This window comes from Squalius cephalus, assembly GCF_949319135.1.
Source record: "Squalius cephalus genome assembly, chromosome: 2".
NCBI classification, from domain to species: Eukaryota; Metazoa; Chordata; class Actinopteri; order Cypriniformes; family Leuciscidae; genus Squalius; species Squalius cephalus.
Window position 1 is genome coordinate 10,781,137 of NC_137123.1, and position 14,220 is coordinate 10,795,356.

Genomic DNA, 14,220 nt, shown 5'->3' on the forward strand with positions numbered 1-14,220 from the left:
TCCTGGGAGTGTATGAGTCCACACTCAAGAGTGTTTAAGTTAATGAGATAATTAAGTAATTAATTTAGTGATGATTGAACATTATTGAAGACACCTGATGTTAGCAAGCAGAATCACTGAAGGAGAAAATCACAAATTGTAAGTTACCGTTATGACGATCAATGGTTGCTTTAGTTGGACTCTTGACCCATATATTATTAACTTTAGATTTTGTTTGTCTGTTGTTTCTGAATTATAATCACCAGTTGAACAAAAAAGTGACTGATGGTGCTGGTTATGTTATGATCTTGATCACTGAACTCATTAAAATCCTTCTTTCTGACTTCGATTTATGTTGTTGGTTAGTGAATCTGCACAAATGGCCAGAATTTTTGATATAATATAAAGGATTTCTTAAAAGTTGTTAAAAAAAAAAAAAAAATTCTTTTAGGCACACACAGATGTCAAGATTCAGTCTATGCATCTCAACAATGGTGAGGAGCAGAATATTCAATTAGGAAAAGTAAATTGACAATTCAGATCATAATTTATTCATACCGCAATGCATGATGGGAGCCATTAATGAGTTGTGATTGGTGGCAGCCACTGCAACATGCTTTATTATTGTCACCATTGTTGAGATTCACAGGCTGATTATTGATGTCTGTGTTTTAAATTAATTTAATTTATTTTGATCAGAACAATGTTTATTACATATTTTGAATTATAAGTAAAATACTAATAATCATAGACGGAAGAATCAGTAAACTGCTGCTAACAAGTTAAACCAAACTGTCTCAATAAGTTTCCTTTTTCAGATCACAGCATGATTATGTCAAAACATAACCAACACTATAAGATAACATTTTACTTTGTTCATTTAACTGTTATAAATCAATAACAGCAGACAAACAACAGTAAATATTAAAGTAAACATATAATGGTCTAGAGCCCAACTAAAGCAAACACCCATCACCATAATGGTAACTTACAATTTGTGATTTTCTCCTTCAGTGATTCTGCTTGTTAACATCAGGTGTCTTCAATAATGCTCAATCATCACTCAATTAATCACTTAATTAAACATCTGAGTGATGTTGGAGTCCATGTCCAATTACATTTCTAGCTGGGGTGACTCACATTGTGTCCATAATATGAGCACACAGTGAGTGCACAGTGCGGTTACACTTTTAGCTCACTGTGAACTCACATTGTTAACATCAGGTGTCTTCAATAATGCTCAATCATTACTCAATTAATCACTTAATTAAACATCTGAGTGATGTTGGAGTCCATGTCCAATTACATTTCTAGCTGGGGTGACTCACATTGTGTCCATAATATGAGCACACAGTGAGTGCACAGTGCGGTTACACTTTTAGCTCACTGTGAACTCACATTGTGGTCATATGGAGAGATCACTGTGAGATCAACGTGTTGACTGGGTATGTTGTTAACTGAGTTTACATTTGTTTGGATTTCTCCTCGAGAGGCTGCGCGAGCCTCAACAGCGCAACCTTGTTACAGTCAGTAATACATTTATTATCCACTATCGATCGCAACTTACAATAAATATAATACAATCAGAATCATTCTCTCATTTTAGTGATTCCCTAGTTATTTTTTTTGTTATTGACGTTTAATCAGGCTACTTGTCCGGTCGGGCAAGTAAAAATTATCTTTTACTTGTCCCTTCAAAAAATCCACTTGTCCCGGACAAGCATTAATGTCAAGCCCCGCACAAGAATGCAATATGAAATAAAAACAAAAATACAGTTTACTATAATAATAATGGTTATTTACCATTTTATTCAAAGTGAAAGCAATACAATTCAAAGGCAGTTTCACAGACACTCAATATCAGAATAACAGTCACGACCACATCAGAGGTTTGGTGTCCCAGATCATCCTCATGCACATCGTGAGAAACAGGATGTTGTGAGTTTATTAGCAATGAGAAAATAATGACAATTTTACATTTTACTTCTAACAAAGTCATATGAAGATCAGATGGCAGTTAAAAAAAAAAAAAAAAAAAAAAGACAGAAACCACAATCAGAAATTATACATTCACAATAAGAATGATTTTCTAAAATAATAGAAGCAAACGTACAACAAGACTGCATGAAACTTATTTCTCACAAATACATTTATTCTCATGAGTGCATGTCGCATCATTCCAGTTGTTCAAACGGTCTCTTCTAGGATCCAGTTCAATACAGTCCTCATTTTTATGGTTATTCGGCTCACCTCTGTCCCAAAACCTGAATAAAGTGTGTCAGATTTTTAGTTATTCAGGACCCCAGATGTTCAATGAAAGTTTTTATCCATTATCCAAACAACAAATGAGGAGCTTAACAAATCAACAAAATTCACAGCACCAGCCCAGCTAACAGGGAAGATCTCATAACTTTGGCTAACATACTGGAAAAGTTCTCTCAAAGTTATGAACAAAGATTATTCCAGTAACGTTAATAGAGTGTTTCTTCAACAAATACCTGCAATTGCTGAAATAAAGTAAGGAATATCAAGGTCAAGAGTCCAACTTAGGCAAACACTGATCATCATAATCTTGACTTCAAATGAACATTTCAACCAAACATTAACATCTAAACCTCTGTTAATTCTCAATAAGAACTTCTGCAGACGTCTGCCATAAATTAAGTAAATGTGGTTAGTAATAAGTTGTTTAGTCCTCCTCTGCTGAGATCTTCAGAGATTTAACATCAGTTATCGTGAGCTCTAAGAACTGTGGCTGAAGTTTTCTCAGTTGAAGAAAACTCAGTTGAGGGTTTTTTTTTTTTTTTTTTTTTTTTTTTTTTTTCTGATCTGGTTTCTATTTCATTCAGTGATTCTGCTTGTTTACAGCAGATGTTTAAATGTTTGAAAGAATGTTTCAGGAACATCATAACCAAAAAACGTACCTCTAACATCAAGAAAAGATTTTAACATTTACATAACCAAAACAGAATTGAATGAGAATTAAAAGGATTTAACAAATGCATTCAAAGTGTTTCTCTGTGAGTGTTTTATCACTGACACTTACCCTTGATTCAGTGGTGAATTATCCACCCATTTCATGATCCCCTCAGCCTCAGTGTCAGACAAACCAATCCACACTGTCTTCTTGATGAATGAAGTTATGAACCTCTGTGTGAATAAAAACAGGAGTAAGTGTGATTCCTCTCATTTATTAACAGTCACTCACACAAACTCACCTGCTTCTCTATGGTGTTGATAATGATCAGATTAGCTCCTCGATCTCTGCAGAACTGCCTGCACTCAGACCAGCTCTTCTGCTCACAGGATATGAAAAACCTGTCATTTTCTTTAAATAAACAGGAAAAATGTTGCTCATTATTTGTGTTGTAAAGTGCAACTAAACATATAAATCCATTTGTACAAACCTTGTGTAGATAACTTCCTTAGTTCAGTCTCTAACTCCAGTTTCTTCTGATTCAAAGAGTCAACACTTCCCTGTAACTGGCTTTTCTCAGCAGTGAGATCATTGACTCTGGTCTCCAGCTCCAGTTTCTTCAGACTCAAAGAGTTTAAGTTGTTCTTCAATTGGTCTTTTTCAGTCATTAGATCAGTGTTCTTGTCCTGTAAGCTGTTGATAGTGTGATTGAACTCTTCAACTGTGCTCTTTAACAGGTCTCTCTCTGCTGTGATGGTGATGTACAGTGTGATGAAGACCAGCAGAAGAACACAAATGAGCCCGAGACACACTGTCATCAACACCAAACACCTGCTTCCTCCTGACAAACAGAGACAAAACACACAGATACCTTCATATTATTAAAAAATATATTTCAAATCAACCTTTGTTTTTAAATAAACGGTAGGGATTTTTTATTTTCTTTTACAATGACAAACATCTGGAATTCCTATACAGTAAAATATTGAACATTTCATTTCATTTTCAATCAGAAACAATGAGTTTTTTTTTTTTTTTCACAGAAAACAATGATTGAAACTTTACGTAACATTTCTCATCCGCTCAAACATTAGCGACACCGTCTCTGCGTCAAACGAAACTTTCTGCTTACTTTGCTTTCGATCTTTTCCTTCATCGTTGCTGTGACTCTGTGTTGGAGGTCTGGATCTGTTATTAATATCTCTGTTTACATAAAAGGTCTCTAATTCCATTATTAGCTCAAACTCACAGTCTTGCAGTCTTACAGTATGTGTTCACAGATGAGGTGTGGTCTTTAAGATGTGTGCTGTGTTTTTAAATAGTACCAACACAGGAAGTGGTTTTTATTAGATCAGACACAGATAAATCTCTGGATTTCATTTCATTCTCACTCTAAAACTCTGTATGCTTACACTACTGTATGATTGAACACATATTGCATATTCATCCTCATATATTCAAAGCATTGTGTAGTTTTCCCTGTGATCAAGTTAGCATCTACAACGTCCAACAAGAGGAATCTGTGATCACCTAAACTGACTCAAACACCCTAAAACAGGCCAAACTGGACCTGTGTGTTGATGACCATAAACTGGAAGTGAATGATGATTTGCATCGCTGTCGTGTTCAGGAACAGAGACGATGATGGGAAATAGAGATTGTGGGATGAGGACTTCCTGTTATCAAACACAAGTGGGTTGTCAGGATATTCACATATTAATTTTCTCAGTAGATGTCACTGTTCTGCCATTTTCACTATGATGGTATAAATAAATTAAATAAGTAAATAAATAACTCTTTAACTTTGAGTTCAAATCTGAATGGTAGAAGCTTAGAAGATCCTACATTTCTCCAAGAACTGAATTATTTTTTGGAGTGTAAAACATCAAGGGGGAAAAAGACTTTCATCATATAAAACTAAAAAAGTACTACTGACAGATATGCTTCAGTAAAACCTTTTTTTTCAGGTTCACTGAATTCAGTAATAATCAGTCATTTTAAATCATTTATTTAATTTCAACAAAACCAGTTATTGTAGATGTTAACAGATATTGTAGATGTAGATGCAGATCACTCAGATCATTAGGATCATATCAGCTAGAAATACCAAGGGTTCACTCTAAGCATGGCGAGTCCGCTTTTAGCTATTATGCCAGCCACAACTGGAACCAGCTTCCAGAGGAGATCAGATGTGCTCCTACTGTAGTCACATTCAAATCCAGACTCAAAACACTTCTGTTTAGCTGTGCATTTACTGACTGAGCACTGTGCCAATGTTCGTCCGACTGTTTGTACTGTACTGTATTTTATTTTATTTTTCTAAACTGTTTAATTATTCTTATTTATTTTTATTATTTTAATTTTTTCTATGTAAAGCACTTTGAATTGCCATTGTGTATGAAATGTGCTATATAAATAATCTTGCCTTGCCTTGCCTTACCTTAACACATGAAGTACATTTTCTAAGTTGAACTGACAAAACTTTTTTTTTAAGTGTTGTTTGTGATTTTTATGTAGACTATTTATCAAGAAACATTCAAGAACAGTGTGATGAAGACCAGCAGAAGAACACAAATGAGCCCGAGACACACTGTCATCAACACCAAACACCTGCTTCCTCCTGACAAACAGAGAGAAAACACACAAAGAACAATTCATTCTATATTATTAGATTTAACATTTAAAATCAACATTTTAATCTAAATTTTTCTTTAGATAATTCTACAGACAGTTCTATAGAGTATAATCTTTTAGAAGACAAACATACAGTAAAATATCTGAATACGAACATATTGAAAAAGTAAGTAAACCTCTGAAAATTAGCTGAAGACACAACTCTTCCACAAACACCACAACCAAAGATGTTTAGCAAAACAAACTCTTCTCTCTATTAATTTTTTGCACTTTCCCTTCCCAGATAGCAACATTATTTCGGCCCGGATCCGGCCCACATCCGGCACTTGTGGAATACGGATCTGGCCCACATGCAGCGTGGAATGACGGCACTTGTGTGGCCCACTACTGTTTGCCAGATCTGGGCCAGAAGCAGGCCATAGCAATGCCACATGTCAGCCAAGAGCAAAGAAATAAACCAGAACTGGACCTTATCTGAGCCACAAAACCTGTGTATATTAAATATGGAGTCATCTCAGCCTTAATAAGCCTGTTAACAAGCAGAATCACTGAAGGAAAGAAGAAAACAGAAAAAGAGACGAGCAGAAACACAAGAAAGGAGAACTTAAGCTAAACTTAAGCTTAACTGACTTCAGACACAGTCTTAGATGAAATCAACTGAAGAGAAAAGAAGACATTAAATCTGTGAAGATCTCAGCAGAGGAGGATTAAACAACTCCACAAACAGCATTACCAGCTTCACTTATTACTGACCAGACTGACTTTATTTCTGTCAGACGTCTACAGAAGTTCTTATTGAGAATTAACAGAGGTTTAACTCTAATGCGTTTCATTTAAAGTCACCATAAGAGTGATTGGTGTTTCCATTAGTTAGGCTCTTAACTCTTAATATATCTTAACTCTTAGTCTTTTTTAGCTGCTGTGACAGTGTGTATGTCAAACACATTTGCAGCAGCAAAGAAAGCTAAAGTGAAATGAGATCAGGTGATGATGGTTACCTGTTGATGGTTTTATAATCATCATGAAATAACCTCATTCACTGTTGTCTTTGGAATCTAACAATTGTGTTGATCCGTTAATACTTTCACATCACAAACCCTGTGTTACTGCAGCATGAGAACCAGCAATATTATAACAATCAGTTTAAAGCTTTTAACAAACATTAGATCAAAATATTAGCTTATGCCGACACACACAGACATCAACAATCAGCGTATGAATCTCAACAATGGTGACAATCAAAAGTATTTTGCTGCAATGCATGCTGGGTACCAGCATAGTACAAAATTCCCAGCATGCATTGCAACATTAATAAATGATGCTGCTGAATTGTCCTATAATTTTGTTTGATTCTAAAAATTTGGTTTTATTTTTTGCTGTTGTTTTTGTTGTGAATTAGTAGCTTTTCAGTGATGTTCTGAATTAATCTATCAAAATATTTGTGATTGTCACCATTGTTGAGATTCATACGCTGTTTGTTGATATCTGTGTGTGTCAGCATAAGCTAATAGTTTGATCCCATGTTTGTTAAAAGCTTTAAACTGATTGTTATAATATTGCTGGATCTCATGCTGCAGTAACACAGGGTTTGTGATGTGAAAGTATTAACGGATTAACACAATTGTTAGGTTCCAAAGACATCAGTGAACGAGGTTATTTAATGATGATTATAAAACCATCAACAGGTAACCATCATCATCACATTTCACTTTAGCTTTCTTTGCTGCTGCAAATGTGTTTGACAAACACACTGTCACAGCAGCCAAAAAAGACTAAAAGTTAAGATATGCTAAGAGTTAAGAGCCCAACTAATGGAAACACCAATCACTCTTATGGTGACTTTAAATGAAACATATTTGAGTTAAACCTCTGTTAATTCTCAATAAGAACTTTTGTAGACGTCTGACAGAAATAAAGTCAGTCTGGTTAGTAATAAGTGAAGCTGGTAATGCTGTTTGTGGAGTTGTTTAATCCTCCTCTGCTGAGATCTTCACAGATTTAATGTCTTTTTTTTTCTTCAGTTGATTTCATCTTATAGGCTGTGGCTGAAGTCAGTTGTAGTTCTTGTGTTTCTGCTCGTCTCTTTTTCTGTTCTCTTCTTTCCTTCAGTGATTCTGCTTGTTAACAGGCTTATTAAGGCTGAGATGACTCCATATTTAATATACACAGACTTTGTGGCTCAGATAAGGTCCAGTTCTGGTTTATTTCTTTGCTCTTGGCTGACATGTGGCATTGCTATGGCCTGCGTCTGGCCCAGATCTGGCAAACAGTAGTGGGCCACACAAGTGCCGTCATTCCACGCTGCATGTGGGCCAGATCCGTATTCCACAAGTGCCGGATGTGGGCCGGATCCGGGCCGAAATAATGTTGCTATCTGGGTTTTGCTCTTGTTTCTTTGTAGGGTGTCATATACTGACGCTTTTGACATTTCGTCTACATCGAACACACATGGCACCCTTTAGCGTCAATATGACACGCACAGAGCTTTGTTCGGTTATGGGTAGGTTTAGGTCTGGTGTAGGGTTAGGGTTAGACCGCTAGGAGGCGCCTTCTGGCCCATATCTATCTGCGTCTCATATTGACGCTAAAGGGTGCCATGTGCGTTTGATGTAGACGAAATGTCAAAAGCGTCAGTATATGACGCCTTGGGATGAGATCGGGGAGTAAATTTCAGCTTTAAAGTATTTTTCTACTTACTGAGCTTTTCATCTTCTCCTTCATTCAGACAGTTGCTCTGTGTTCAAGGTCCAGTTGTATTCTTAATATCTATGCATTCAATAATTCAATTTAAATTATTTGTGTGTGTGTGTGTGTGTGTGTGTGTGTGTGTGTGTGTTCTATGCTGCTAACTCTAAACAAGAAGTGGTTTCATATCACACTGAATAAAAACTTGCAGTCCAACCTAAAAACTCCCTGCAGACTCATACACTACTGTGTTTGTGTATTGTACATTCAACCACATGTTATCGGTTTCAAAAGCCAACAAGAGGAATCTGTGAGCACTCAAATAAACTCAAACACCCTTAAACAGGTCAAACTGGACCTTTGTATTGATGATGCAGGAAACAGCAGAAAGTGCCTGAATCTGATGTTTCTGTTCCTCTCTGATCACTTCAGTCTGATAAACCTGCTCTCTGCTGCCCCTGCTGGACTGGAGCAAATATAGCCATAGTGCAATAAACAGATACACAAGAATGAAATATGAAATAAAAACAAAAATGCTGTGATAATAATGACAATTGACCATTTTATTAAAAGTGAAAGCAATACAACTTAAAAGCAGTTTCACAGACACTCAATATCAGAATAATAGTCATGAACACATCAGAGGTTTGGTGTCCCAGATCATCCTCATTCACATCGTGAGAAACAGGATGTTTTGAGTTTATTACAGCAATGAGAAAATATTTTACATTTCACTTCTAACAAATTCATATTAAGATCAGATGACAGTTTTTTAAAAGACAGAAACCTCAATCAGAAATTATACATTCTCAATAAGAATGATTCATAGATCATCAATCATAGAAGCAAAAGCATATCAAGACTGGATGAAACTTATTTCTCACAAATCCATTTCCTTGTATAAGAGCATGGCAGATCATTCCAGTTGTTCACAATATCTTTTGTAGGATCCAATTCAATGCAGTCCTCATCTCTACCTAGATAGCTATTCGGCTCACCACTGTACCAAAACCTGAATAAAATGTGTCAGATTTTCAGAGGTGGAGAATCCAGGGGTCAGAAAGTAAAAGTCCTGCCATATATTTATTCCACCCATGAACTCACACAGCAAAAACTCCAGTGTTAAATGAACTCTCCTGTGAGTTTATTTGGCTCCAGACTCAAGAGTGTTAAAGTTAATGAGATAATTAAGTGATTGTTTGAGTGATGATTGAGCATTATTGAAGACACCTGATGTTAACAAGCAGAATCACTGAAGGAGAAAATCTCTTTTTTAAGTTAGCATTATGGAGATCAGTGTTTGCTTTAGTTGGGCTCTTGACCCTTAAACTAATAACTTTAGATTTTGTTTGGCTGTTGTATCTGGGTTACAACTCTCAGATGAACAAAGAGAAACGTTGATCAGGTGGTGTTGGTTATGTTTTGACATAATCATAATTTGACCTGAATCACAAAACTATTTTAGAGAGTTAAGTTTACCTTGTTGATTACAACAGCCTGTGATTCTAATATTATGCCATGTTAATCATTTTCAATGTAATCAGAGAAAGATTTCTTGAAAGTTGTTCTGATCTAAAGACTTTGAAAAAATATATTATTTGGACACACTGACACCAAGAATCAGCCTGTGATTCTCAACAATGGTGACAATAATAAAGCATGTTGCAGTGCATTCTGGGTGCCACCAATCAAAACTCATCCATGGCTCCCATCATGCATTGCGGTATGAATAAATTATGATCTGAATTGTCTTGTTTTCCTAATTGAATATTCTTTTTGTCACCATTGTTGAGATTCATACACTGAATCTTGATGTCTGTGTGTGCCTTAAAGAAAGATTTTCCTTTTCTTTATCAGAACAACTTTTAAGAAATAATTTGAATTATATTGAAAAATCTGGATCTTAATCTGTAGAATTACTGTGATGTTGTAATGACCAATATACATTTAAGTCAGAGATTAGGCTCTAAATGAGTTCAGTGATTCAGATCAAATTATGATTATGTTAAAATATAACCAACACCACCTGATCAACTTTTCTTTTTGTTCATCTGGCTGTTATAACTCAGATCAACAGCCAAACAAAATCTAAAAATAATTATTTGAAGGTCAACTGCCCAACTAAATCGAACACTGATCTCCATAATGGTGACTAACATTGTGATTTTTCTCCTTCAGTGATTCTGCTTGTTAACATCAGGTGTCTTCAATAATGGTCAATCATCACTCAATCAATCACTAAATTATCTCATTAACTTTAACACTCTTGAGTCTGGAGCCAAATAAACTCCCAGGAGAGTTCATTTAACACTGGAGTTTTTGCTGTGTGAGTTCATGGGTGGAATAAAAATATGGCAGGACTTTTACTTTCTGACCCCTGGACTCTCCACCTCTGCAGATTTTCAGTTATTCAGGACCACAGATGTTCAATGAAAGTTTTTTATCCATTCAGACAACAATAAATGAGGAGCTTTACAAGCTATTCATCATAAAAGAGCCAACAATATTCACAGAACCACCAGGGAACAATCTCATAACTTTGGCAAATGTTCTGTCAAGGTTCTCTCAAAGTTATGAACAAACATTTTTCCAGTAACGTTAATATAGTGTTTCTTCAACATTATATGGTCATTATTAATGTTCTCAAAAGGTTAGCACAAAAACATTATTTATACATTGTTTGTAGGTTCTTTAAATGTTCTCTTAATGTTGGGAGAAAACGTTCTTAGAATTACATTCTTGGAAAAATTACGTCAAGAAATAGGTCAAAAATGAAAGTCAAATTGACGTCAAAGTGTCGATGTCAATTTGATGTCAAGATTTTGACCTCTGCTGATGTCATTTTGCCAAACAAAAAGGTGAAATGCATGGCCGTACACTTATTACTAGCTTCACTTAAAACTAACCAGATTTACTTTATTTAATTTCCATTTTAATGAAATCATATTTTGTATTTTAAAGTCACCATGATGGTGGTTAGCGTTTGCTTTAGTTGTGCTCTTGACCCTTGACTCTTTAATATAAAAATTTCTCTGGCTGCTTTAATTGTGTGTTTATAAAGCACAATTGTTGTAGTTAAAAAAGCCATCAGAAACTGAGATCAGGAAGTGTTGGCTGTTTATTGATGAAATCATCATGTAACTGCCTGAATCCCTGATTATGTTCAGTGTCTAATGATTTGATTATATGGGACTTGTGGTTTAAAAGCGGTTTTATTCATGATAGAAGTAATTTGATTCTACAGCATATCTAGCAGTGTTCTTTATCAAATAATGTACTTGGTTTTTAATAACTATTTAGTGCACAAAAACCTTTCTATGGCAGTACTTAGACACACACAGACATCAAGAAACAGCATATGAATCTCAACAATGGTGACAATCAAACAAAATATCCAGATAATCAGATCAACTCCAGCTGCATAATGTATTAATGCCGCAATGCATGCTGGGAGATATGGGTGAGTTTTGATTGGTGGTTCCCAGCATGCACTGCAGCATGAAGCATTTCATTGATTGTCACCATTGTTGAGAGTCATACACTGATTCTTGATAGCTAAGTAACAATGTTGAGTTTAATGCATTAAATGTTTTTTTAAAATCCTTTATTAATTTAAAATAACGTTATTCTCATGCTGTTAAATTAAATGGCTTCTATTATAATACAACATTAAAATCACAAGTCCTATATAACAAAACATTAGACACTGAATAAGATCAGCAATTCAGGCAATTACATGATGATATTGTCATCATCTTCAATAAACCGCCAACATCTCCTGATCTCATGGCTTTTGTAGCTACAACAGTTGTGCTTTATAAACACACAGTTATAGCAACCAGAGAAAATTTTATTTTAAAGAGTCAAGGGTCAAGAGCACAACTAAAGCAAACGCTAACCACCATCATGGTGTCATCAAAATATGTTTAATATATTTTAAACTATTTAAATATTATATTTATTTAAACCAGAAATTAAATAAAGTAAATCTGGTTAGTTTTAAGTGAAGCTGGTAATAAGTGTACGGCCATGCATTTCACCTTTTTGTTTGGCAAAATGACATCAGCAGAGGTCAAATCTTGACATCAAATTGACATCAACACTTTGACGTCAATATGACTTTCATTTTTGACCTATTTCTTGACGTAATTTTGACATCAAGATGCCCGCTGGGTTAGAATGACAACGAACTTGTTTTATTGTTCCTAACTTTTCTCTTAAATTGGTGTAAAGTTTTGCAAGTGTGAGAATTAAACACTTTCAAAACAATGTTCATGAAATCACCACATATTCTCGTTAGTATTTGATGAATGTTCTCATAATTTTGGCAGAAAACATTCATTGACAAACATTCTTCGAATGTCCTTTAAATATTAAGGATCAATACATTTCTGTCTTAAAGCTTCACAGTAAAATCCACAGGAAAAATGTTTCATTAAAGGGATGGTTCGGAGTAAAATCAACCTACACAGCAAAATCCCCAGTGTTAAATTAACACTGCTCAGAGTTTATATGAGTCCACACTCAGAGTGTTATAATTAACACTGACACAGTGTTAAAGTTAATGAGATAATTAAGTGATTAATTTAGTGATGATTGAGCATTATTGAAGACACCTGATGTTAACAAGCAGAATCACTGAAGGAGAAAATTCATTTTAAAAATGGTCACCATTATGGTGATTGGTGTTTAGTTTAGTTGGGCTCTTGACCCTTACATTTTTTACTTTAGATTGTATTTGGCTGCTGTAGTTCAGTTATAAACAGCCAGATGAACAAAGAGAAGATGTGATCTTAGGGCTGGGCGATTTAAATCGCGATATTGTTATGCGCATCTCGTCAGTAAAGCCGGTTCCTTGATTAGTAGTAAATCGCCATCACCTGCTTTCAGATGGAGCGGCATTTACTACAAAGAACCGTAGTTAACTGACAAGCTGAGCCATATCGCATCAATATCGCGGACGTATCGCCAGCGATAATTAATGCGATATGGCTCAGCTTGTCAGTTAACTACGGCTCTTTGTACACAGCAAAAACTCCAGTGTTAAATTAACACTCCTGGGAGTGTATGAGTCCACACTCAAGAGTGTTGAAGTTAATGAGATAATTAAGTGATTCATTTAGTGATGATTGAACATTATTGAAGACACCTGATGTTAACAAGCAGAATCACTGAAGGAGAAAATCACAAATTGTAAGTTACCATTATGACGATCAATGGTTGCTTTAGTTGGACTCTTGACCCATATATTATTAACTTTAGATTTTGTTTGTCTGTTGTTTCTGAATTATAATCACCAGTTGAACAAAGAAAAAAGTGATCTGATGGTGTTGGTTATGTTATGACAATCATCATTTGAACTTGATCACTGAACTCATTAAAATCCTTCTTTCTGACTTCGATTTATGTTGTTGGTTAGTGAATCTGCATAAATGCCCAGAATTTTTTATATAATATAAAGGATTTCTTAAAAGTTGTTTAAAAAAAAAAAGCATTCTTTTAGGCACACACAGATGTCAAGATTCAGTCTATGCATCTCAACAATGGTGAGGAACAGAATATTCAATTAGGAAAAGTAAATTACATAGACAATTCAGATCATAATTTATTCATACCGCAATGCATGATGGGAGCCATTAATGAGTTGTGATTGGTGGCAGCCACTGCAACATGCTTTATTAATGTCACCATTGTTGAGATTCACAGGCTGATTATTGATGTCTGTGTTTTAAATTAATTTATCTGAATGTCTTTTGATCAGAACAATGTTTATTAAATATTCTGAATTATAAGTACTGATAATCATAAACTGAAGAATCACTAAACTGCAGCTAACAGTTTAAACCAAACTATCTCAATACGTTTCTTTTTTCAGATCACAGCATGATTATGTCAAAACATAACCAACACTATAAGACAACATTTTACTTTGTTCATTTAACTGTTATAAATCAATAACAGCAGACAAACAACAGTAAATATTAAAGTAAACATATAATGATCTA

At 34.9% G+C, this 14,220-nt stretch overlaps 1 protein-coding gene across 1 annotated transcript; it reads right to left on the reverse strand.

Annotated features, from left to right (window-relative positions):
* Positions 1-1,759: 1,759 nt before the first annotated feature.
* Positions 1,760-4,189, reverse strand: LOC307152719 (uncharacterized protein). Its single transcript, XM_079861583.1, has 4 exons — positions 4,029-4,189; positions 3,387-3,737; positions 3,026-3,307; positions 1,760-2,243 (listed from the first exon to the last, which is right to left on the reverse strand). The coding sequence occupies exons 1-3, from the start codon at positions 4,126-4,128 to the stop codon at positions 3,180-3,182; spliced, it is 579 nt and encodes a 192-aa protein (XP_079717709.1). The 5' UTR covers positions 4,129-4,189; the 3' UTR covers positions 1,760-2,243; positions 3,026-3,179.
* Positions 4,190-14,220: the final 10,031 nt, after the last annotated feature.